The sequence below is a fragment of the Microchirus variegatus genome (assembly GCF_963457635.1).
Source record: "Microchirus variegatus genome assembly, chromosome: 6".
Lineage (NCBI taxonomy): Eukaryota > Metazoa > Chordata > Actinopteri > Pleuronectiformes > Soleidae > Microchirus > Microchirus variegatus.
The window spans coordinates 3,020,092-3,043,432 of NC_139807.1; the positions used below are offsets into that span (position 1 = coordinate 3,020,092).

Consider the following 23,341-nt stretch of genomic DNA (forward strand, 5'->3'; position numbering starts at 1 on the left):
TCACTACACGATGTGGGGCGTTTTAACACGGTTTATTTAACACTAACCCTGGAAATACACAGAGCTGATGTCATTTTTTGACCACAGTGTTGCTCAGTGGATCTCCCGACTCCACAAAGATAACTCAAAATGAGCCGCACGGCTAAACGCACACAGCTCCTGGACCTGCTGCATATTCCGATCCGCACAATCCTTTAAAGTACTCCTTGAAGCATAGCAGCATACCTCATGACCGCCACAGAACACACGACATCAATTTGTTTACGCCGCCACGTTGGCAGGACAAAGCTTCGGCAACCGTCGGTGGTTTGAAGCCGCACTTTAAATCCACGCCGTTGGCGCAATAACCTCAGGTGGACGTTATTCCACACCTGCGACATCTTCAACCCTCTGATAAACTTGTACCTCGACTGTTTTGGCAACCAGCGAAGAGACGCTGACAGTTTCCTGCCAGGTATATATACTGTAGTACGTAATGGTTATAAATATAGCCAAAATAGTGCTGTTTTGGTTACAGTTGACTGTTGTGTGACTACTATCTACCAGAGCGCTATAGATCCCTCCTGCGCACAGGAAGTGACGCGTTTTTACATCGCAACAGAGTGGAAGCATACAAGCTACACAACACACTCGTGAAGTGAGAAGTTTCCAAGCGTCTTGAGGCGAGGTGGTGGTGGTAAATACTTAGAATTCCTCATGAGGGCGACAGAGGTACCGCACTGGAGCTTTAATACTACGTGATTTGTGTGAAGTATGCAGAGAGAAGCTGTGCAAGTTTGATTTGAGTGTTATTACTGTGCTTAGTTGTGTTGTTTAACAGGTTAAGTTAAAAAAAAATTGACAATATCAGCTTCTAAATATACTTTCAGTCCTTTCTCTTCTTCTTAAATTCAAGTCACAATAGCTTAAGATTTGAGTGACCCTTCTTAACCCCGTTCATATATGATGAACGTAGTGAGAGACTCGCAACAACAGGAGAACGTTCTTGAACATCCAGGTTAGGGGCGGAGCCTGGCCTCACATGGGTTCACTCTGACACGATCTGGAAATTCTCACTTCAAACCCTTTTCCGAACAAGTCCGCACTAAAGTCACCTCTGCACGATCATAACGTGAAGAAATCTCCGTGTTGCTGCTATGATTTAAGACAAAAAAAGTGAAGAAAAATAATCCTGCATTTGCCGTTGTTGGCGCTCTTGAGCAAGGCACTTGGCTCACGTTAAAAGCCTGGTTTGACTGGGAGGCAGCCAGGTGTGCGAACAAAAACAATAAATAACTCGTTAGGATGGAAGAGTTGGAAAAAAAAATCACAGCTGTTTTTTTGGGCGGGCGGGGGGGCAACACTCTCGTCACATCGTCTTCTTCGTCTTCTTCACGATCACCGTCTCGGATTTAACACTTGGTGGACATTGGCAGGAACAGAATGGCCTTCTGACCCGGTCCAGTTTTGCTTCCCGACTTGTACTGGCCCGTCCGCTTCAGAGCCACGTACATGTTGGGGTATTTCCTGGAGCGATAGGTGTTGTAGTTGTTGCTCTCCAGACGCTCCAAGAAATAACACTCGTCCGTCGCTCGTCTCTGTGCGAGTGAGGAGACAAAAGAGGAAGGACGCACCATTTAAATGCGAGAAAAAGTAGCAATGTGGACATGAAAACACACATTTATACTGAATGAACTGTGAAATTGCTCTGGAATAAGGAGGAGTTAAATCACATGTGTTCCAAATATGTTAAAGGTCCAGTGTGTCCAGGTGAATGATTATATTTGGCCGAAATGGAAGGTAAAATGGTTTTTAAGTGTACAATAACCTGTTAGTATGAAGTGTTGTTTTTCTTCACCCCAAAATTTTATTTTTAGAATCATGACCCAGGTCAACTGTGTTTCTACAGTAGCCCACAATGGACATAATTGAAGACCTACATAGGTGTTGTTTTCAACAGCAAAAATGCTAATTTACCAGTAAACGTTGCATAAATCTTACACACTGTACCTTTAATAAGACTGGGACATGTGGTTTTCTTGTCCTGACATTTCCAATTATTTGATTGAATCTTTCAAATATTATCAGTGAGGAGGGGGAAAAAGGTGATAAGAATATTGTTTTACAAAAGGTGATGCTAACATACCCCTTAAATAAACTTAGCACCTTTATTTTGAAGGAGTATTCAGCGGATACATTGAACCACGACATGAAATACTAAGATAAACTGAAAGACTGTAAACGATAAACAAAGCTGTCAATTTAAGATGAACTCTATAAGAACATACATTTAAGCGTTTGAACGTGAAGATCAGTGTAAAATGAGTGATTCATCGACAACATTGTCCTTTGTTGAAAACATTAGTTACACAGCGTCTGGCCAAAGAGTCACCGTCTCGCTGGGCGTCACCTGACCTGAATGATCCAACAAGAGACTTTTGTTGTTTTATTTAATTTTTTTTTACCTCACCTACTATTAAGCTATTAGTCAGATGACATTTTCATTTAATGTGCCATGAACCTCTTGGGACCGTTTTTAATTCATCGTTTAAAAGCAGCGGTACGGTTAGTCAGGGATAACACAATAATTCTACCTCAACACTGAAAACACACTGAAACTGAAGGGTTGTTTAAATCTCTACGATGTTTTTTGAACTTAAAAATCAGCAGAACTAAAAGGTGGCGCCTTCTGTTTTGTGGCATTTATCAGTCATATATGTGTGATAAAGAACTGGTTTTAATTTTGAAGCACAGTTAAAATTGTATTGATTGGCCAAAGGATTAGAAGAAGAAGAAGGATGTCTGCCGATAAAATAACAACATATAATATTATTGATAATACTATTAAGGTCAAAATTATGAACATGTGTGTTTTAATTGTTTATTAATGCAATATGTGACTGAAATAAAGACTATTTCAAATGTTTGTTTGTGCGTGTGGCCATTTCTGGCAATAAACACCGACCTTGTCAGGTTCAGTAGTGCTCATGGAGACCAAAAACCTGGTCCTAATGAGGCAGCCCCTCATCTCTGACGAACTGGTTATACGTTTTTGATACACCCTCAGCTGCTGTAGGGGTGATAGATACACCCTCAGCTGACTCTCACACCTACGGTCAATTTAGAGCATTGGTTCTCAAAGTGCAGCCCGGGGGCCAATGGCGGCCCGCAGAAACATTTCTGGCGGCCCCGCAATGAATTACAGTTGATAGTTTTAATCCAGGAGCTACTAAACTTGTTAAATGTTTATTTAACAACATTTCTGGATACAGACCAATAAGTGTAAACAAAAATACTGGGTATTTACCTGGTTTCTATATGGTGAATTTTAGTGTATTATTGGGTTATAAGCTGGTAATAAGCAGGTAGCTACAGCCCCCAATTACTAGCTATTCACCCAGTAAATATATGGTAACAGAAATGTGTTACTTGGTATTAACCTGTAATTAGAAGGTAAGAATAATGGCCAAAATACTGGGAAATGAACCAGTAAATTATAAAGCGTTATTATATTAATGCTTAAATTACATTAATGCTTAAATTACATTATATTAACGCTTATATTACTTAACGTTAAACTGTAGAACTGCAATCTGGTCATTAAAATTATTACAAACTGGATTTCTTTCTGTTTTTTTTTTCCTGTGGCGGCCCTCAGTCCAATGTTGGGTTCCTAAATTGACCCTCAGGTATCAAAACTTTGAGAACCCCTGATTTAGAGTGTCCAATTTAGCTAATCCCCATATTGCATGTTTTTGGATTGTGGGAACCCCCCCCCCCACACCCCCCCCCCCACACACACACACACAGGGGAAGAACATGCAATTTCCACGCAGAAAGGCCCTGGTTCTAACTGGGGCACAAACCCGGGTCTTCTTGTTGCAAAGGTAGGAGTGCGGTGTTGTAGTTTTATTTTATAATAGTGCTGCTTCTCGTCAGAAGGAAATGCAAATTATAGATGAGATGTCGAAAACGTTATCACAACCCCGGAACCACATGAATCACCGACAACAACCACGACAAACAGACAGCGTCCAGCTGGTGTTTCTCACCATTAAAGGCCAAAGAAAACACTTTAATGACTTTAATGTGTGACTGATGTGTTTTAAAGGGAAGTTGTTCATCATGGTGGTGAGAGCAGATTGTTGCATAAATAGACTAATAAAGGACGATCTATCTTTATCTTATTTCAAGTCAGTTCCTGGAAACATCCAAACCTTCTAAAAGCCTCTATACATCATTACTGAAGGAGAAAAAGTAATCTTTCTGCTGTGAGAAATGTGTGGGGAGCTGAAGATAACCCCAAAAACATGAAGGTGAGAGCGTCACCAACAAAATAAACCACTCGCATTCACACCCACGGGTGATTTACAGTCTCAAATTAAACCTAATCAGCGTGTCGTTAAGAGTGTGTGGGTTAGGAAGCAGGAGAACCCGCAACAGAAAACCCACACAGACATAAGGACAACATGCACACAAAGACGCTCCTGGTCGAAACTGGGACGACGGCACCAGTGATAACACCAAGTTTCTCCAATTTCTGCAAAAAAATAATGCCGAATTTGAAGGTAAATGGGAGATTGTGACGACTCCAGGATTCAAATTAAACTCGGTTAAAATCTAATTCCAGTTCAGAACAAAGTGGAGAAACTAACTTATTATCATACTTTTTTTTTTTTACTTGATTCAACTTAAAAAATGTTGCAAACCTTCATTTTAATCAAAGTATCTATTCACAGACCACTGTGGTTTACTGATATTCTATCTGTCACTTGGAAGACATTTGGGTGTAAGATACTATATTCAAAAAGGAAGGAAAACACAGTTTGGATGCACGTTCATCGCTCACCGCTCCAAACAGTCGTCCGTCTCTGTTCATGGCAAGATAGCGGTTCGCACAGACTCCTTTGATGACCACTTCCCCCACGGAGGTCGCCTGGAGCTGGAGTTTTACTGACGAGGAAGAAGAAGAAGAAGAAGAAGAAATATCTTTAAAGTTGTGTGTGCGTAACAACGAGCCACATCTAATAAAGATTGTGTGCGGATTTCAAGATTTCACGGTCCAAAAAAATAAAGACTCTCTGGGTTGATTCATAGCTCAAAGCAGGTGCTTAAAGCTGCCACTAGGGTGCGCTGCAGCAGGCTTGTGAGACGGTTTGTTGGTCCGTTCTCACAGCTTGCAGCCACACGCTCTGGTACTGTACGGCGGTCGTGTCAGTACTGTAGAGCTGCACGAGAATTAGATCAAGAGGAGAACGGATGATTAAATCCAGAAGAAGGCAGGAATGCAACAACATGGATGCCATCTGCCGTTAAAACGACACAGTCAACCAACAACTACCCGAACCAAGCAACAACGTAAGCTCCACAATCTGTTTTAAAGGCACAGTCACACAGTTTGTTTGACATCAAATTCAAGGACTTTTAAAGGATTTTCCAGGACCTATTCCCTCAAATTCAAGGACTCAATGTGCTGACACACACAAAAAAATCTACATTTTCTTTGAATGTAAATATGGATTTGAATATAGGTTGAAAATTAAAGTAAATTACTCCAAAAAAATATAAAATGCATTATTATTGCATTATAATGCAACATTACACCTTTGATTATGTGAGCGTATGTGAGAATTGTTGTTGTTGTTGTTCTTTTATCAACACTGGCTTGAACTTTAGCGGGAGTGAATGAATTAAAGGCCAGAGGTTTCCAGTGTTACAATAACTGACATCAGCCTCCACGCTGTACTATTATGTAACAGCAGTCTGAGCTCATGAAACGTATTATTATTAAAAAAAAATGCAAACTTAACTCTAGGCTAAAAAAAACAACAAAAAACACCAAAACAGAAGTGAAATCCCTCCCTCGAGGTACATTTGGAGATTCTGCCCAGAATTAATCCACATTAAGACGATGGATAAACACGCATCTGTCAACATTTAAGCTCTCCCCACGGACGATTCATATCATAGCTCTTCCCTGAATAAAAGACAAAGCGATTGGATGTATCCTGGACACGTTTAATCCCTCAGAAAACACATTTTGTCGCGGGTTTCTCAGGCTAAACGATATCTGCTCGTGAAAGAGCAGAGTCTCATCTGCATAAGCGTAACCGTCCTTTCCTCGAGGATGCCTGGATACATTCGGGAAAGATATTTTTCCAGCTCTCACTGGCAGGTACAAGGCTGGCAGCTTCCGTGGGTAGCTTCTACAAAAGGGCCATTGACGAAGAGCAGCTCAGGTCACTTTGAAAAAGTATTTTTGGGCTAAAAGAGTTAAATGATTAATAGCGATTAGTGCTTCATGACTCATTGCTACTCCTCAACTGAGAAGAAAAGGGAGATTCATAGACAACAGCTATAGCTCTGGCTTCAGCTCAGTGAAGATTAACTGAATCATTCCATCTGCTGTGGAAACACCTGCTCGGAATATCGAATGATATCTTGGGTAACATTCCTCCAAACGTGTGTTTTCCAAGGAAACAACATCCACCTTCATGTTCCCACTCATCTCCTCCTCCTTTACTGATGCAACAGAAGCCACATACCTCACTCAGTGATACAGACGCCACCAAGGGGGGGGGGGGGGGGGGGGTGGGGGGGGGGTGGTGTCGCAGCTGTCCAGGCCAAACAAGGGCATCCAAATGTCCACTTAAGACAAGTATTCAAAGTCTAAATGTTTAAATAAATGAGGTTGAGATAAGAGATCATTAGATATAAGGACGGGGCTGAAGTTCATTGACACTGACTGGAACCTCCGCGGCAAATTAGGGATTTTCTTGTCCTGGCCATGTTGTGCTTGTCCTGCGTGACGTACTAATGAGCAGCTTGAGTGGCTATGACTCAGCACGGTGATCTGCGTTTGACTAAAAACACAACTGACAAAGTTCCCACTGATTAAGTTCATTTTAAGGCAAACTTCTCTTGAGCTATTATTCTTTCCAGAGGCAGAAACAGAACCCACACTAACGTTTTCAAGTGACTAAACCTAAGCTGGAAAGTTCACATCTTTCCTCCGTGATTTTTTTTCTTTTCTTTTTTGCTTACTTCCTTGTTGCATATTATAAAGACGCATTGTGCTGCGTGTGCAAAGCAAGAAGAACTAAGGGGGACTGGAATCACTTACTGTGGGGGTCGTTCTTCTCCCGGATTCCGTCCACTCCTCCGTCAGACTTGATCCTCAAAAAGAAGCCCCCGTTTTTGCAGTACAGTCTTTTGGGGTCCTTGTAGGTCCCGGGGGGGAAGCCGCCGCTGCTGCCGTCTTCAGGTGTGGAGGGAAGTGTTGTGATCTCTCCTGTGGCCATCTCCTCTTTCCCCCGCTTCCCCGGCGACTGCTTCGTCTCCTCCTTGAGCAGTGCAGGAGCCCCACCGTGGCCTCCCACCTCCCACTAACTAACCGTTGCCAGTACCCTTCTCCCCTCCTCCACTCAAACTGAGTCTACTTAACCCCAGGGGTCAGTTTGCTTGAACACCCCCCCCCCCACTCTCAGGGCAAGTGCCCTCTGAATCCCGAGGATCTCACGTAGAAAGGATTCCCAGAGGAGCCTTTACCCAACGGTAAACGTCTCTTACTTGTTGCTCGGCTGCTGTTTGTAGAGCTGGCAGCTGCTTTGCCAGTGTGCTCTGATCACACTGGTGGAGGGGATGCACGCCGTTTCCCCCCTTTCGTCCAACCTTTTGCAGTGAAGTACACAGAGCAGGGCAGCTGGCTTAGATCTGTGTGGAAGGCTTTCCCTTTTGGGCCTCAGTCCGCATGCGCCCTGGGAGCACCGACACACACTCGCATGCTCACGCCCACTAATGCTCCTCTTTTTAACCCACCAACCCCGGAGAAGTGGAGGAAGAAGAGGAGGGCAGCAGCAGCAGCAGCAGCAGCAGCAGCAGCAGCAGCAGCAGCAGCAGCCATGTGAAGAGAACCAGTGTTTTCATTCATTCAGTCCGTTCAAGACGTAGCAGCGTAGAGCGCTCATTCAGTGATTCACTCCGTGCTATTCATAGGTTTAAAACAACACAACAACGTGAAGTAGAGCTGCTACCACACATAGATGAAAAAGCAGAGCGTCAGCCGACATCATGATTGAGTGCTTTTAATTACTACTCCCCCCACAGGGCTGTGTGCGTTTGTCAGAATAAGCATTGGTTTTAAAAACCTCTGGGTAAAAGTTACCACATCTGAAACTAGTACTGGATCTGTGTACAGTCTGTTGGCTGATGTCACATTAGTGACACCCCCTCCACCCCTCTTCAAAACAGGTCAGTGAAAAATTTGACATCCAGCCACACACTATTGGAGTGACTAAGGCTGGAGACACGAACAAGTTGTAAGGCGGGAGTCAACAACAGGAAGGATTGAGATGTTGGGATGCATTCCCATGCACTGTCTCGATTAAGACTCCTTTCCAGGAAGACAGGACCGTTTTATACATTACTTTGCTGCATGTATTACTGTATGTTCAGGGGAATGAGCCAACCGTGCAATTACCGAGATCCAGTTACACCAAAAAGTACAGGGTGCTCAACCCTTCCACCAAATATCGATATTTTAATCTTAAAACACGGCATTCTAAACAGATTTCCCCCCTCAATTTGACTCCCAAGCATTGTTACTTTACGACTCCTCACAGCTCTGCTTTGCACAGGAATGAGAGTTTATAAAGGCAGACTAGCCTTGGTGAACTCAGTGGAGTCCGATCAGATTTCACTCTGCTGACAAGCGTACCGGTTTGGCCAACTTCGAGAATCAATCCCAAAATCCCTGACGTGATAGAGGGAATTCTCTGAGGAAACTAAAAAACATCATCTGAATCATTGGTCCGATGGGTTATAAAGCTCTCCGATTGCGTACAGGGGCATTTTGATCTACCTCCGTTGGTCAAGCCTCTTGAGTGGGAAACCTTTTCCAGACCTTTTCCGGATTGAGATGCAGTCCGGCGCTAGCCAAGCTAATGGCAGACAGTCATTGATATGCAACTCTAACAAATACGGTATGCGACACCTGTCAGAATCTTTGGTCATTTAGCTCCATAACGACGCAAAGGGAATTGCACTTTATTTAAACCTCGATTTCTAAAGAGACAAAACAGAGATCACGAGTCAAGGCCTTTTCTATTCAACCGATATCGAGTCGTCACATTCCACACAGGTGTGCATGAATGAAGATTATCAGGTTTGGATTCTGATTTCACCTGCTCTCATTCTGAACTGTGCCACACTGTTGTCGTCACATTACAAGATATGCCACATTACGCCGTTTCTGTTGTGTCTGGGTTTTAGGCCACACGAAAACCACAAGCATTAATGGCGTGTGTCGGTGACCGTAGTAAGCAGAACATGATTTATGGTTGACCGGTGGTTTCTTCCTAAAAAATAAACTCCTGTGACACATTCTACTCTGGCACCCGTCTCCACTTTTTGCTCACTTTATTTATATAGCTGACAAAAAGGTGACCTTTACCTGTGAGTATTTGGAGTAAGTAAAAACATTTCTATCACTTTTGCCAACATTGATATTAATTTGGCTGTTTGTTTTAACTGATATCTTGCTGAATGTAATATTCTATATGAAACATGATATAAATGTGCGAATGCGTCCGTTAAAAGTTTCCTCAGCTAAACGTGAACTCCGTCTGAACTCTCACACGTGTCACAAACCATCCTAATTTCCTCCCTAAATGTTGCTTGTGTTACATCACACCCCGCCCTCTCACGGCCTCAGCGCCCGCCGAGTGAAGCCTGAGTCAGGACTGTTATGGCACCACGGCGAAGCCACTGTGAGGTTTCTGTTCGACTATTTTTAAAAAACACACATGTGAGGCCCCATCGCTGATCAGGGAGGAAATGGAAGATCTCACATCGACACCTCGTAAATGCGGCACAATACAATAGGAAACTGTGTAAAGACAGCGGAGAGCGTGGCTTTTTCGCTCTGAATCATGTTTTGCTATTGTTTCCGAGGTAGTTGACATTTCTCGATTTTGTTTGTTTTGTCACTTGTGATGAAGTTTGTCAAATGATGCACGTTTGTTGATAGGAAAACCTAAATTCCAACAATGGACCAACTTTTAAATGTATGTAAAGTTATGAAATAGTGGCATGTGATGAAAAAGTCAAGACTAAAAGTAGTTTAGGGTTTGCAACCAGCAAAACTCTTGCTTAAACGTTATAATGCTACAAAAAAAGGTTAATCGTCCACTACCGTCTTTGGTTTGCTAGCTAGCAGAGACATCTTTGTCTTCCCTCGATACAAAAACGTGCAGAAAAGCTCTGCAACTCGATTTAAAATCCCTAAATATGAGGAAAACGAGACGTAGAGAAGAACAGAAAGAAGAGCAGACTCGTGCTGTGAGGCTGCTGTGACCTGTGAGAGCAGGTGTTCTTAAACTGTGGTAAAAATGGTTAAAATGTGCACAAACGCGACGTTCAGGTGCGATTTGAATACTCATTTTAAACACTTAACGCATTTTTACTCATTCGTGACACATTTTTCAGTGTCAGAACAGATATTTTTCTTAAATATTCCCGTCATCTTTTAACGACCATGTAGGATAGGGGGGAAATATCCCAAATTCAAATACCTAAAATAACTTCCCAACCTGTCTGGAGGAGTTCTGTTCCCCTCGGTTATTCACACTGCGACAGAGCCAGTCATAAAACCACCGCGGTTGGCATGGAAGCAGAGTCAGTCGTTCAAGTGTTGAGCGGAGCAAGCTGTGGACACAAAAACGAGCCACTGGCAAATATCATTAAGGAAGTGTACCGAGACTAAAACATATACTGGCACCACTGAATTCCCGATGTGACCCGGGAGACGGAAATTTAATTGTGGTTTTGGACTCGTAGGGTTTGTTTTCCCAGACTTAAGTGAGCATGAAACAAGGTGTTTACGCTCTATCATGTACATCCAGTGACAGATGAGTCAGGCCTGCTGGGAAGAGTTTGCACCAATAGAAAAAAAAAAATACACTGACAAAGATGTGAGACAATATCATTTCATAGAGTTACTCATTCGTTGTGGGTTTTCAGAATATCAGGGTTAATGGTGTGATTTCGTAGATCCTGAAAATCTGGAAACAAACATAGAAAATTGGTCATTGGTCATTTTACATCTTGAGTTTTATTTTGCCTCCTACACAGTAGCTTCATTCAGAAAGAAATGTGCGTCTCATGTGATTATTTGTCACCCCCATGTGGTGAAAAAGAAACTACTACATCTTCAACAAATATCAACCTTCAGCTAAAGAGAATACATATTTAACCAGTCATAAAAAAGAGATATTTCGTAGGTCCGACCCATTTGAGGACAAAAAAAACAGAATGCTACGTGAAGATTATAACAGCATGAGGTTTTCCTGTGAGCCACTTTTTTGGTCCAAACCTGTGATCACCTCTGCATCAGTCTGTAAGACCAGGAAAACCAGATCTAAGGCTTTCCTCCATGCTTCCTGCTTCACACTCAGATTATCATAGATTTTTATATCAGGTGCTCTGTCAGAAAATGACCCGTCTTCATTTTCACACTCTGAGAAAAGCTTCGAGAACGCTGCGGCGTCGTCTAAATGTCCGTTACAGTTCTGCACGTGTTGGTTCACTACAGTCCTGGCTCTGATTTTGGAACATCTTCCACTGTTGACCATGACAGTGGATATATAATCGAGTAAACCATCGGCCATGATGTGCAGCACTGCACTCCTGTACGGATTAGATGATTTCTCTGCCTTGGATTGCTGCGTGGAATCACCAGTCCAGTTTTGAAGGTGGTGAATACAAAGCATTTCTGTCACTCCAGCACCAGGAAGGACGACTCTGTCCGTCAGTGCGTGGTGTAAACGATAGGCACAGGCCCAGAACTGATCCTCCAGGACCTGCAGCTTACTTTGGACACAGCTCGTGAGGATGACTGTGACCAAACTGCTGTTCCCACTGGTGGAAATACTCACAGCTGCTAAAGACTTCCTCCCAGTGCCGCCGCTGAGGTCCCTCCACATGGCGACCTTAACCCCAGTGCCGACACAGTGCTTACTCAACTGTGTGGCATAAGTCACTGGAACGCCTCCCGTTGCAGCTGCGAAAGCGCTCAGAGCGGAAGCCTTCACTTTTTCCACCACAAGTATGTGATGCGCACAACAGCGTTGAATCACTTTCTCACTGGCGAGCCCACTCACTAGTATCAGGTTTACTTCCAGGTTCAGCAGAAGTGCCACGACGTGAACCACCCACTCCTCCTCTCTGCTTGAACCTGCCAAAGCCGAGTGGTCACTCACACGCTGTATTCCCTTCGGCCTACTGAAGCCAAGATGGCGGTAGGTATGCGACAAATCTCCGCTGATAAAAACGACCTTTAAGAGCTTTTGTTTGAAATGATGGACGACTGGAACTTGCTCAGCAGACAGAAGAACAACGCAGCCCGGTAAAACACAAGCATGTTCCTCTGGTAAACAAGGTAGAACACAAGTCACTACTTTAGTTATGTCAAACACGTCTTGATTACTTTTGGATTGCATCCGATGGACTTCTATGACCAGATTCATTGCATCAATACGACCGTGTCTCAATCCCTCAGCAATGTGTGCGATGTTGATAGGTTTAGGTTGTGATGCTGTTGATACGTTTTTGGATCTGTCCTCACAAAAATGTCTGCTGAGCTTCATTTTCCTTTGTCCACGAGCGTTCAGAACCGTGTCACCGTAACTTCCTGTTCCTTGCAGGTGATTCGATGCCTGTGGAATGCAGTGAGGAGCTGTGGCAGCGCTGTTCTCCGACTGCACCTCGCCAAGACCTTCAACCGAGATGCTGGACTTCCTGCTAACGCCTATGCACATATCGATACCTTCAGACATCGCTGAGATGATGTGTGACACAGATATGCCTCTGTGAAGGCACTCCAGAGCGGCACGGCTCCATGCTCCCGCCAGAAAGAGCAGGCATCCTGATCCTGAGTTATAGACCTTTTGGTGGACTTGAAGAGTCTCATAAACCAGCTGACCCACGGCACAGGTCAGCTCCAGGTTCTCGAGGACGCGGAGACACGAACACACGAGGACAGACTCCCCGCTCGCGTCGTCTTGGATGAATTTGTACTTTTTGTTTGGACCCAAAGAGGAATGTGTGATTCCTGCCAGTGCCGAGAGCTGCTGCAGTCCCACATGCTGTCGAAGGTTTACAACTGAACATCCGAACATCACTGAAGGTGCCTACGTTTTTTAAAAAGAATGAGAGTTGTTCACTATTTACCATGAAAAAGAAAATGTAGTCAAAACATTACGCTCAATTTGTATGTCAAAGGTGTTAGTGTCTAATGAGCATTAGTGATGATTTTATAATTCAATTTAACAAATGTCAAAGTATTTGTCAAGAGATATTTTTATTTTATTTTCCTCTGCGTTTATTTTTCAACTATAATCCATACTGGAGTATTATCTTATACTGCTGGCAACAACATTAACAGTGCAACTGATACAGCACCATAGTAAATAGAATACAAACAGGACAATTTAGATATCACTCTCCATATTATGGGATAATATGGTGAGTAAAGTATGCAGGGACATTTGAAATGGGCCTAAAATACTTACAAATTGTTCCTTTTATCTATGAAACACAGAAAACCATATTTTATATTGTTAATAATGACCTGGAAATCACTCAATCAGACATTTCCAAGAACATTAACGCTGAGTCTGTTCAATTCATGCAAGTCGGGACAGTTGTGACAGCTAACTTGCATGTATTCTAGTTAGGGTTGCAAAAAACTTCCCATATAAAGTTTCTCATTTGGAATATGTCCAAACTTCCCAGACTTAAATACCCAATCCCAAGTAGAGTTTCTGGAATGTTCTACCCATTTGCAACCCAAATTCTGACACGAAGAGAAGCTAAATGCGATTTAATTCACTTGATTGTTAACACGTTTCTCCTAACTGTGCATTGTTTACCACTCCCAGAAACTACTGTTATATATTAATATTATTTTTCCAGTCTTGGTTCCAATACGTTTTGTTTATGAAGGGTCTTTCGCACCGCAGCCATTTTGTCAGGTCACAGTCAGGAACACGACAGGTGTAAATAATCAAGTTAATGATGGCTGCGTACCATTTAGCTTCCCCAGCTTCACAATACATGCTAATCCACTGTCCCACTTCAATAGCACGAACTGAACAGAACTACTAATTGTATGAAAAATATCACCTTTCTTCCTCCAATATGACAAAATGGCTCCCATGCAAAGAGCCTGTTATATTAATAGTAATCAAACTTACACTGTGTAACACAATAAACATGCAGCATCAAGAGAAGATAAAGCTCAACAGGCTTTAGCAAATCAAGCTAACAGGCTGTATTCACTATATATTTCTATATTGACATATGATATATATGAATAAAAACATCTTCACGGAGTTTCCCGCCACACAAACTTCATAAATCCATAAATAAAGTAATAAAGTTACGTTTTACCTTCTTTTTTCAGCGTATCATGTCTGTGTGCGTTTTCCCTGACTCGAACATTACACACTGCGCATGCGCGGGGTTTCCTGGTTGCTGGGAGACAGTGAAGCGATCGCGCGTATTGGCGGTCACCGCCACGTCCCGCCCCCTTCTGCTCCATGATTGGCTGACACGCCCGCGTCACGCTGCTCTCCTTGTTCCTATTGGCTCGCTGCCGTGTCATTAGACAGAGAGTAACTGCCGTTGCTGCTCCGGTTTGTTGACGTCCGAATACCAAACACCGAACTGACGCGTTTCTGCTCGAATCGTGAAATTAAATGGTAAAAACGTTTTTCTTCTTTCTTCTTCATGTCTGTTGTGATTTGTACGCACACACACCGTGTGTTGAACGATGACGATATGTTGCTTTTAGCGTGGAAAGTGGACTTTTGTTCGGTCTCGTAGAGTAGCATGGAGGCTAACGTGAGCTAGCATGGCTGGGTAAACAAAAACTTCACCTGTCCGCTTCCTCCTGTTGTTGTTTTGTTCCAGGCTTCGAGTTTCCGCAAAGCAGGTCCTTCTACCAGCCAGAGGAAAAAGACTGGTCCTAAAGTGGAACTGACCGAGGAGCAGAAACAAGAAATCAAGGAGGCGTTTGATTTGTTTGACACTGACGGGACTGGAACAATAGACGTGAAGGAGCTGAAGGTGAGTCCTCGATAGCCATCCATCCATCATCCATCCATCATTTTACAGCTTTAACCTGCACGGCGAAACGCAGAGTACACCCGGGACAGGTTGCCAGTCCATCACAGAAACACATAGAAACTCAAACAAACAAAATATTACACTTTCTTACACACTGTCCTTTTGTCAAACAATAAAAACAAAAACAAGGCAGTTTCATGCAGACAACTGAATGCTTTATTAAACCTAACAGGCCGTATTTACACTAAGATCTGCAAAAAAACACATAAAGGAAATAAATAACCCATTCAATGTACAAACCAAAACATTCAATAATATGTCATTTCCTCTTTTGTTCGATCGTCCTTATCTTTTTGTTTTTGTAAAGTCCACTCCACACTCAAGGATAATTTCTGTCCTGATGTTTTTGAGAAATAGTTTTTCCATAGGAAAAATGTAATTTAGGGCAGAATCAATTCCTTCATTCATCAATTATTTAATTAATCATTTGTTTTAAAAGAATTAAAACAAGTTATCTGATCATTCCGCTTTGTAAATGTGGACATTTTCTGGTTTCTTTGCTACATATAATAAATAAATGATTAAAATGGAATAATTTAAGTTTGTGGACAAAAACAAGACCTTGGAGAACATAATTTACAGGTTTGAGGAACATTAATCAACACGTTCTTCAACTTAAAACATTTTCTGCAATGATTTACAAAAACATCCCTAGAACTGTCCGAATTGTGTATAATAAAATGTTACCATAATTACAATAATCTGCATCCATGCCACAGGTTGCCATGAGAGCTCTCGGGTTCGAGCCAAAGAAAGAGGAGATCAAGAAGATGATCGCAGACATCGATAAAGAAGCTTCTGGAACAATCGACTTCAGCGACTTTCTCAGTATGATGACGGTGAAAATGGTGAGTGAGACACGAGGCTGTTTGTACGAGAGAAACCTGGAAACTTAGTCGGAAGTCGAGGATTAGAAATTCCAGACAACCCCCAAAAAAATGTTGTTTGACTGTATTTTCTTGTCTCAAATTTCTCCAACTGATATTTTTTTTTTTTTTTACAATGATACAAACCTGTGTCATATTTAGTAGACGCATAATTCTCATGCATGTGGGCATGTGAGGATGTAAAAGTTTTACATTTCAATCTCAAGGTCCTGTAATGACTAGAAAGATGCAGGCTCCCCCTTGTGGTGCTTCAACATAAATCAATAGAATTGTGTGTAGCTGAAAATGTGAGGGAAATCCATGGAGGTTAAGTTACCAAAATGGTGATATAAATGATTTGATATTCCTACAATACAAATGCAAATATTGTGCTCTTACATTTTCACTTCCTCTCACTAAATGTATAATTGGTTCTTGTTTGGTGATTTTCTTCTATGAAACATCGTTTATCGTGTGTTTTGTCCGTTGTTGACAGAGTGAAAAGGACTCCAAAGAGGAAATAATGAAGGCTTTTCGGCTGTTTGACGACGACTCCACGGGGAAAATCTCCTTCAAGAACCTGAAGAGAGTGGCCAAAGAGCTGGGTGAAAACCTCACCGACGAGGAGTTACAGGTTTGTGACTGAAGGGATTTTCAGAATACTTAAATCGGGGGACAATTAGGATTAAAATAACATTCACGAATAGAAAATAGGGGAAGGAATAAGAAAAAGAATGGGCAAAATATATACATTTAATATGAACCTGACAAGAAATATGACCTTTTTAATGTTTAAAATGTCATTTTGCTTTTAAAATCACAGGCTTTATACAAACATAATAACTTGCAGTAAAAGCAGAGAAGAATTTTTCAAATGTATGATTTATTCATGTTCTGTTGACTCAAGTTTGATCCCTTTAAAAAGATAATGTGTTGAGAACTCTTTAAGGTTCAGTGTGCAGGATTTGGTGGCATCTGGTGGTGAAGCTGTGCATTACAACCAAATTGAATCTCGCCTTTTCTCCACAGTGAGAAGCTCCTTTGAGCTAACCCTAACCCATTAGGACTAGGTTTTTGGTCTCTGCTTGTCCTGACGAGGTCATTGTTTATGTAAAAAATACAAGTACACACCCGTGGAAACTCACCGCGTCTCTCTTGTCAGGAAATGATCGACGAGGCCGACCGCGACGGAGACGGGGAGGTGAACGAGCAGGAGTTCTTGAGGATCATGAAGAAGACGAATCTTTACTGAACTCCAGTGTTTTGTGTCTTTTTTTTGTCGGTTTTCTAAATTTCTGTCTGGACACTTTTTACAGCAACTTTCTTTTGGGTTTGTAAATAAATATTTTAAGATATTTTTATCTTTCTACAATGCAAGACAAATAAATATATTTCATGAGAAGTGTTTTGTGCTGAACTTCCGACTTCTGAAAACATCGACTCGTAAAAAAAGGTTTGACATTAATCTCTGCACGCAAATGTTCCCGTTAAGGCGCAGTTTCATGTCTCGTTTCTTTATTGAAACCCGCCGTTGACTCTGGTTTTGAAAAGTCTCAAAAGATTATTTTCAGAAACACTTTGTTTGCTGCAGCGCTGCATCAGTGACGGACAGACAAAGACTATGGCGAGCAGACAGTGAAAGTCGCATGACTAAGTCAATGTCGACTCAAGCTGAATCCAGCTACTGTAAACCCAGCGAGACGAGTGAGACGCTGAGATGAGTCTCTCAGAAGAAGTCACTCTCACTTCATGCTTCATCGTCTGCAGACGGTTCACTTTGTAACCTACGTGTTCTGATGGTGTTCAAGGAAAAAGATGCTCTTGCTGATTATTGGTGATACGCAGCGGAAGTCTGGTTTTGGCCCAAACACTATATCGTTATTTAAAAAAAAACAACAAAAAAACAGGATATTGCAGTGACGCGATTTTCCGAGCCGTCAGACGGCTGTTTATTATTCTGAGGACACTTGTGCCACTGATTCTGAAAGTTCTACCTGTTCCTGACTGCAAAGGAAGATCAGGTGGAAAATATGAGGGGGGGGATGTGCCGACATGAGATATCTAACTTTATAAACACACAAAATGCTTGACGGCATAAACTGTGAGCGTATAAAATAGTGTAGAATTACAGAAATCATACATTTATCTCAGTCATTTTATTTTTTTTTTTTAAATGTGAGACTGGAAATACTGACATTTTCCTAAACCTATATCTATACTGTTGTGCAGAGGTATGGCATATTGTAAATAAATATAGAGCTATAATGATAATCCATAATACATAGTTATTCAAGGTTTCCAGAAGATTATGTCCAGGTTTGACACAGAAGAGCAAAAATATAGTTTTCCTGTTTTTTTTTTACCCCTAATAGATTATTTAGAAACTTTCTCAATCTGAGGTTTTTGTGATCATCCAAGTATGTTCCCGTTCAAATTTTAAGACATTCCATCTCTTACAGTATAATGGACAAAACTGTCAAAAGAAGTCATGTCTCTGTCAGAACTCGTTGAATTTGAACAGAAGTTTGTATAATGTGTATGTATGCAGGATTAGACACGACATCGTGAGACTATATTTCAACCAGATTAAGGGCATATAAAATGGTATTGGCTATAAGCAGGAAAAATCTATACAGATCTAGAAAATGTAAAAATTGTATGTGCCGATTTTCATGTTTACATATTTACCATGTACGTATATATACATATACATACATACATACATACACATATATACAGATATACATATACATACATATAGACACACATATATCTACATATACATACACTCATTTTTAAATTGGAGGTAAAAAAAAAAAAAGGGGTGCATGTAAAGCTCTTAAACAGGAAATTTTTTTGGTATTTTCCTATGCATTGTCTAGCAAATGGGGGAAAACCCTGTAGATAATGGAGAAGGTGAGGGATTAAAACAATCCTTCTTCCTACTCTCTTCACATGGTCAAAATAAAGCCTTTCATCCATTCATTCTTCTGTCACTGAAGACAATTATTATTTTTTTTTAAACTTTTGTACCAAAGTTAAGCTCCAGATTATGGAAATCCTCTGGATTTTGGGTTGTAATAATTCAATGTTATTGTTGTGACGTGTGGAGATGAGCCAAATCAAAAGGCCGGTCTTTCGAAAACTCACGTCACCCGCTTGTGACTCAAATCCATCCAGTTCAAAGTACACCACACACACACCAGGTGAGAGCCGAAACACACACCCACCCACACACACACACACACTTTGAGTGGACACAGGAAGTGTGATATTGGCATCACAACACATCCACGTCCTCTTGTTGACACTCTTGTATACTGTAAGTACTTGTCAGCAATACTTGAGTAAAAATATCTTACCAGAAAATGACTTTGATAAAAGTTAAAGTAACCTTTTAGAAAATGACTTGAGTAAAATTCTTAAAGTACCCGACATTTACTGTACTTAAGTATGTAAGAAGTCATTTTCTGACATAAAATGTACTTACGCATTAAAAGTATTAAACTATATTATTAAAATATATAAACAAAAAAAGTTTTGAGAAGCCATTTATTGTGGCTTCTTGGGTTAGGGTTAGCATAAAAGCATAATAGTTACAGGTGAACAACTTCAAACAACATTTTATTTTAGAAATTGTTGGAGTCTGCGGAGCTTCTAGACGACGCTGTTTAAAGTGCTGCGCGAGATCGCTAGCTAGCTCACCGGTTGGCTGCTCAGCTAACAGCTGATAGCAAAGACCCGGGCGGAGACCAGAGCCTCGGTGTCGGACACGATAAACGACGAGCCGCTGGTGTGTTTTAAGTCCACTTGGAGTCGAAATCTGCGGCTAACAGCTGGTGCTGCTAAAAACAACTAGCGACTAGCGAACGGGCATTACACTACCATTCAAAAGTTTGGGGTTTTTCCAATGAATATAACATTAAATGAATCAGAAATACACTCTATACATTGTTAATGTGATAAACAACTATTCTAGCTGCAAATGTCTGGAATAAGCTGTATAGAGGCCCATTTCCAGTGTTCTAATGGTACATTGTGTTTGCTAATCGCGATATAAGGCTATTGGATGATTAGAAAACCCTTGGGAAATTATGTTAGCACAGCTGAAAACAGTTTTGCTGGTTCTTTGACAAAAGCAAAGTTTGGAGGGCAAAACAAAAATCATTATTTCTAATCTCGTCAATGTCTTGACTATATTTTATATTCATTTAGCAACTCTTTTGATGAATAAAAGTGTGACTTTTAATGGAAAACAAATTGGGCATAGGTGACCCCAAACTTTTGAACGGTAGTGTACGTCATCAAGTCAACTTTTATTTTGTAGTGATGAAGACGGTTAAGGGAGATGTATCGGAGTAAAAGTAGTAAAGTACAGATATGTGACAATTCTACGTAAGTACAGTAACAAAGTATTTGTACTTTCTTACAGTTCAACATTAGAAGACGCTGCTGCCTTCACCTAACAAACAAAGTTATTGACTGCTGCCTTTGAGGAGTCATTCACTGGACGAGTGGGCGTCGTTCAAACTGCTCAGACTGTGGATGTTTTTGATTCTTAGAGCAAAACTTTCCAACTGGAGTTGGGTGCCTTTGGTGAAAGTGGCAGTTTCGTGCCCTTTTAATAATAATAATACGTCCACGGGCCCCTCAGCTGTTATTTCCCCTGCTGTTGTGGTTTTTAAAGAGCGTTCACATCACACCGTCTGCTCTGTACTCCCACTGTGCTGCTGCTACTGCCGCCGCCGCACGCTCTCTTTTCCCATAAAATGATCAATTTCCAAAACAAGTAGACGCTGCTGGTAAAAAAGCACACACACACACACACTGTCTCATGTTATTAACCCTTTAAAGGTCACAAATGTGTCACCACCGTGCAGACGAATAAGCCCCCTTTGTGTAAGACAAGTCGAATACTAACTATTAACTTTGTCATTGTGACTGGAAGAAGCAGGAGTGATGCATCAGTGGTAAGTTTTTGTTCTTAACTTCTGTCGTGTTTGTGAAATTGTCGATTATTTGAGGGTTAATGTGAGTGGTCATTGAACTAATAGCTAGTGGAGCTTGAAGTCAACGTCAAGCGTGAAGGAAACTTGTTGTATGAGATGTTGATGTTGAGGGGTTAAGTGATGCTCACACAGTGACGGATGTGTCACCTGATTTGGAAAAATCGACGTCACCTTTAAACAGGTAAATATGACATTAAATCTAAAGGGAAAAATGGCCGGGAAAGTATTTAAACTATAATGTTTTTTTGTTTTTCATGCAAAGTGGGTTTTTGTGGATATAAATGATCAAATTCTTTAAAAAATAAGTGTAAAATGAAGCTTTTTTTTTTTTTACATTTCCTTTCATAAACTGAGCTCATTTGGGAGAAAGTGAGGAGATTACATGTTTAAATATCCTTTCAAAAGAGAATTGCTACAGTTTTGTATGTTAACCCTTTAAGGTACTACTCAACCATTTGGTCGAGCACACTTTAAGTCACTATATCTCATTGAAAAATGCATCAAGCTGAACTCACTAACACTTAATGTGACTTGTTCTGAATGTTGTACTTTATGAATTATGCAAACAGACGTCTCAACTGTTTGGTAGAGGCCTGTATCTGAAATACCGTAGGGTCTAATTTCAAAATAAATAAATATTGATTGTTGTTATTATCGTAAGTAAATAAAATTAAATAATAAAAAATGCAAAGAAATCAATTTTTCCTTTGCTTTTTTTCTTGGTGCGTACCTTAAAGTGCTAATCTGAAATATTTCTCATCAAGTTGCGTCTTTTGAGAGTTTTTTGACTGAAGAGTTAAGGGAAACATTCGGTCAGGAAGTTAAATTAAGTAATTTTGACATGAATAATAACAAATTTGATGTATTGACGTGAGCCAGTGTATCACAGGAAAAAACTTTCAACACAAAAAAATTGATCTTTCATCTTCTTCTGGTTAATAGGTCAGTGAATAATAACCATCTTTTTTTGTGTGTCAGCAGGTCACAAAAAAGATTCATGTCAAGATACTTTTATATATATATAAAAAAAACCAATACATTATTTTCCAATGTATTTATTTATTCCCTGCTATAATATCTTCTTAATTTGGAATGGAACTACTTAACCATGATATGGTTTTTAATATAGCGATGACAACCGGCGTAAAAGGACGATTATGAACACGCTGCGTCATTCCAGGACCAAAACAGGCGATCCCCCACCCACGCCATCGTCGTCTTCCTGTGCACTTACAGTAACATCACACACGCTCGCTTCTTTTCCTCCATCACCTCCTGTTATCCTTTCGTCCGGGATCTCACGTTAACGAGTGAAATGCACGCATTTATTCAGAAATACACAACATTCTGCTGCGGCAAAACATGTTAATGTTAAAACTATTGCATCGTGTGTGTGTGTGTGTGTGTGTGTGTGTGTGTGTGAGTCGCAGGCAAACTTTCAACCTTGCACCTGCTCGCCGTGCAAACCCGGAAAAAAAAAAACACCACCGAGCTGTTTACCAAGGTTTGACCGCAGTGTAGGAAATCACACTACTGCGAGTGAGAGTAGGAAGTCGACGTCTAATTAAGAGTCAAATGCACTTTTTGTTTATAAGTTAATGTATAAATATATATATAATATGTTGATTTCTCTAGTGCACATCACATTGTGAAAGTCGGATATCCAAGCGAAAAGAAAAGTGACTAATATTTCTTTTAAAACACCCACACACACACACACACACACACACACACACACACACACACACACACACACACAATGATTTCTCAGCTGTTTTGTCTGGTACATTCTTATTTAAATACTGAAACCATTGGTTAAAACAAGATTTCTGGTCGTCTTTTGTGAATATTTTCTTCATTTCTTTGCTTCTCATTAAAAAAGTGAATAATTTTGGTTTTTCGGACAAAACAAGACATCAATTCCAGGTTTGACAAAAACAGATTAAATGTATTTTTGTTTATCGTTTTCAAGGAAAATAATCTACAGATTAATCTGTTATGGGAATAATCGTTAGTTGCAAAATAAAATAAAAGTTGTATGATGAGGGAGTTTTCCCACACAAGATTATTTTCTTGATTTCTTCTTGGGACATAAAATGTACTTAAACTGGTAGTTTTTCTACATTTTATACAAAGAAACCTGAACATATTCACAGTTAGAAACTCAGAAAATCAGAGAAATGTTGTTTTAATTATTAAAAATTGATTATCTATTGCATCCTGAGTGACACGCCCACAAAACTATGAGGAAAATTATAACATGGACGAGGATCCAGCCGTATGAGTGGAATACACATTTAG

At 40.8% G+C, this 23,341-nt stretch overlaps 3 protein-coding genes across 3 annotated transcripts; 1 reads left to right on the forward strand and 2 right to left on the reverse strand.

Moving 5' to 3' along the window:
* Window positions 1-4: 4 nt before the first annotated feature.
* Window positions 5-7,340, reverse strand: fgf2 (fibroblast growth factor 2). The gene is made up of 3 exons (XM_083891256.1): window positions 7,103-7,340; window positions 4,829-4,932; window positions 5-1,577 (listed from the first exon to the last, which is right to left on the reverse strand). Exons 1-3 carry the CDS (start codon window positions 7,278-7,280, stop codon window positions 1,392-1,394), a joined length of 468 nt encoding a protein of 155 aa, XP_083747382.1. The 5' UTR covers window positions 7,281-7,340; the 3' UTR covers window positions 5-1,391.
* A 3,963-nt stretch (window positions 7,341-11,303) lies between these two features.
* Window positions 11,304-13,154, reverse strand: bbs12 (Bardet-Biedl syndrome 12; the record flags this gene model as incomplete). Its single annotated transcript, XM_083891389.1, has 1 exon — window positions 11,304-13,154. The coding sequence occupies one exon, from the start codon at window positions 13,152-13,154 to the stop codon at window positions 11,304-11,306; it is 1,851 nt and encodes a 616-aa protein (XP_083747515.1).
* Window positions 13,155-14,655: 1,501 nt separating this feature from the next.
* Window positions 14,656-17,413, forward strand: cetn4 (centrin 4). Its single transcript, XM_083891637.1, has 5 exons — window positions 14,656-14,738; window positions 14,950-15,105; window positions 15,885-16,013; window positions 16,528-16,665; window positions 17,194-17,413. Exons 1-5 carry the CDS (start codon window positions 14,736-14,738, stop codon window positions 17,281-17,283), a joined length of 516 nt encoding a protein of 171 aa, XP_083747763.1. The 5' UTR covers window positions 14,656-14,735; the 3' UTR covers window positions 17,284-17,413.
* Window positions 17,414-23,341: the final 5,928 nt, after the last annotated feature.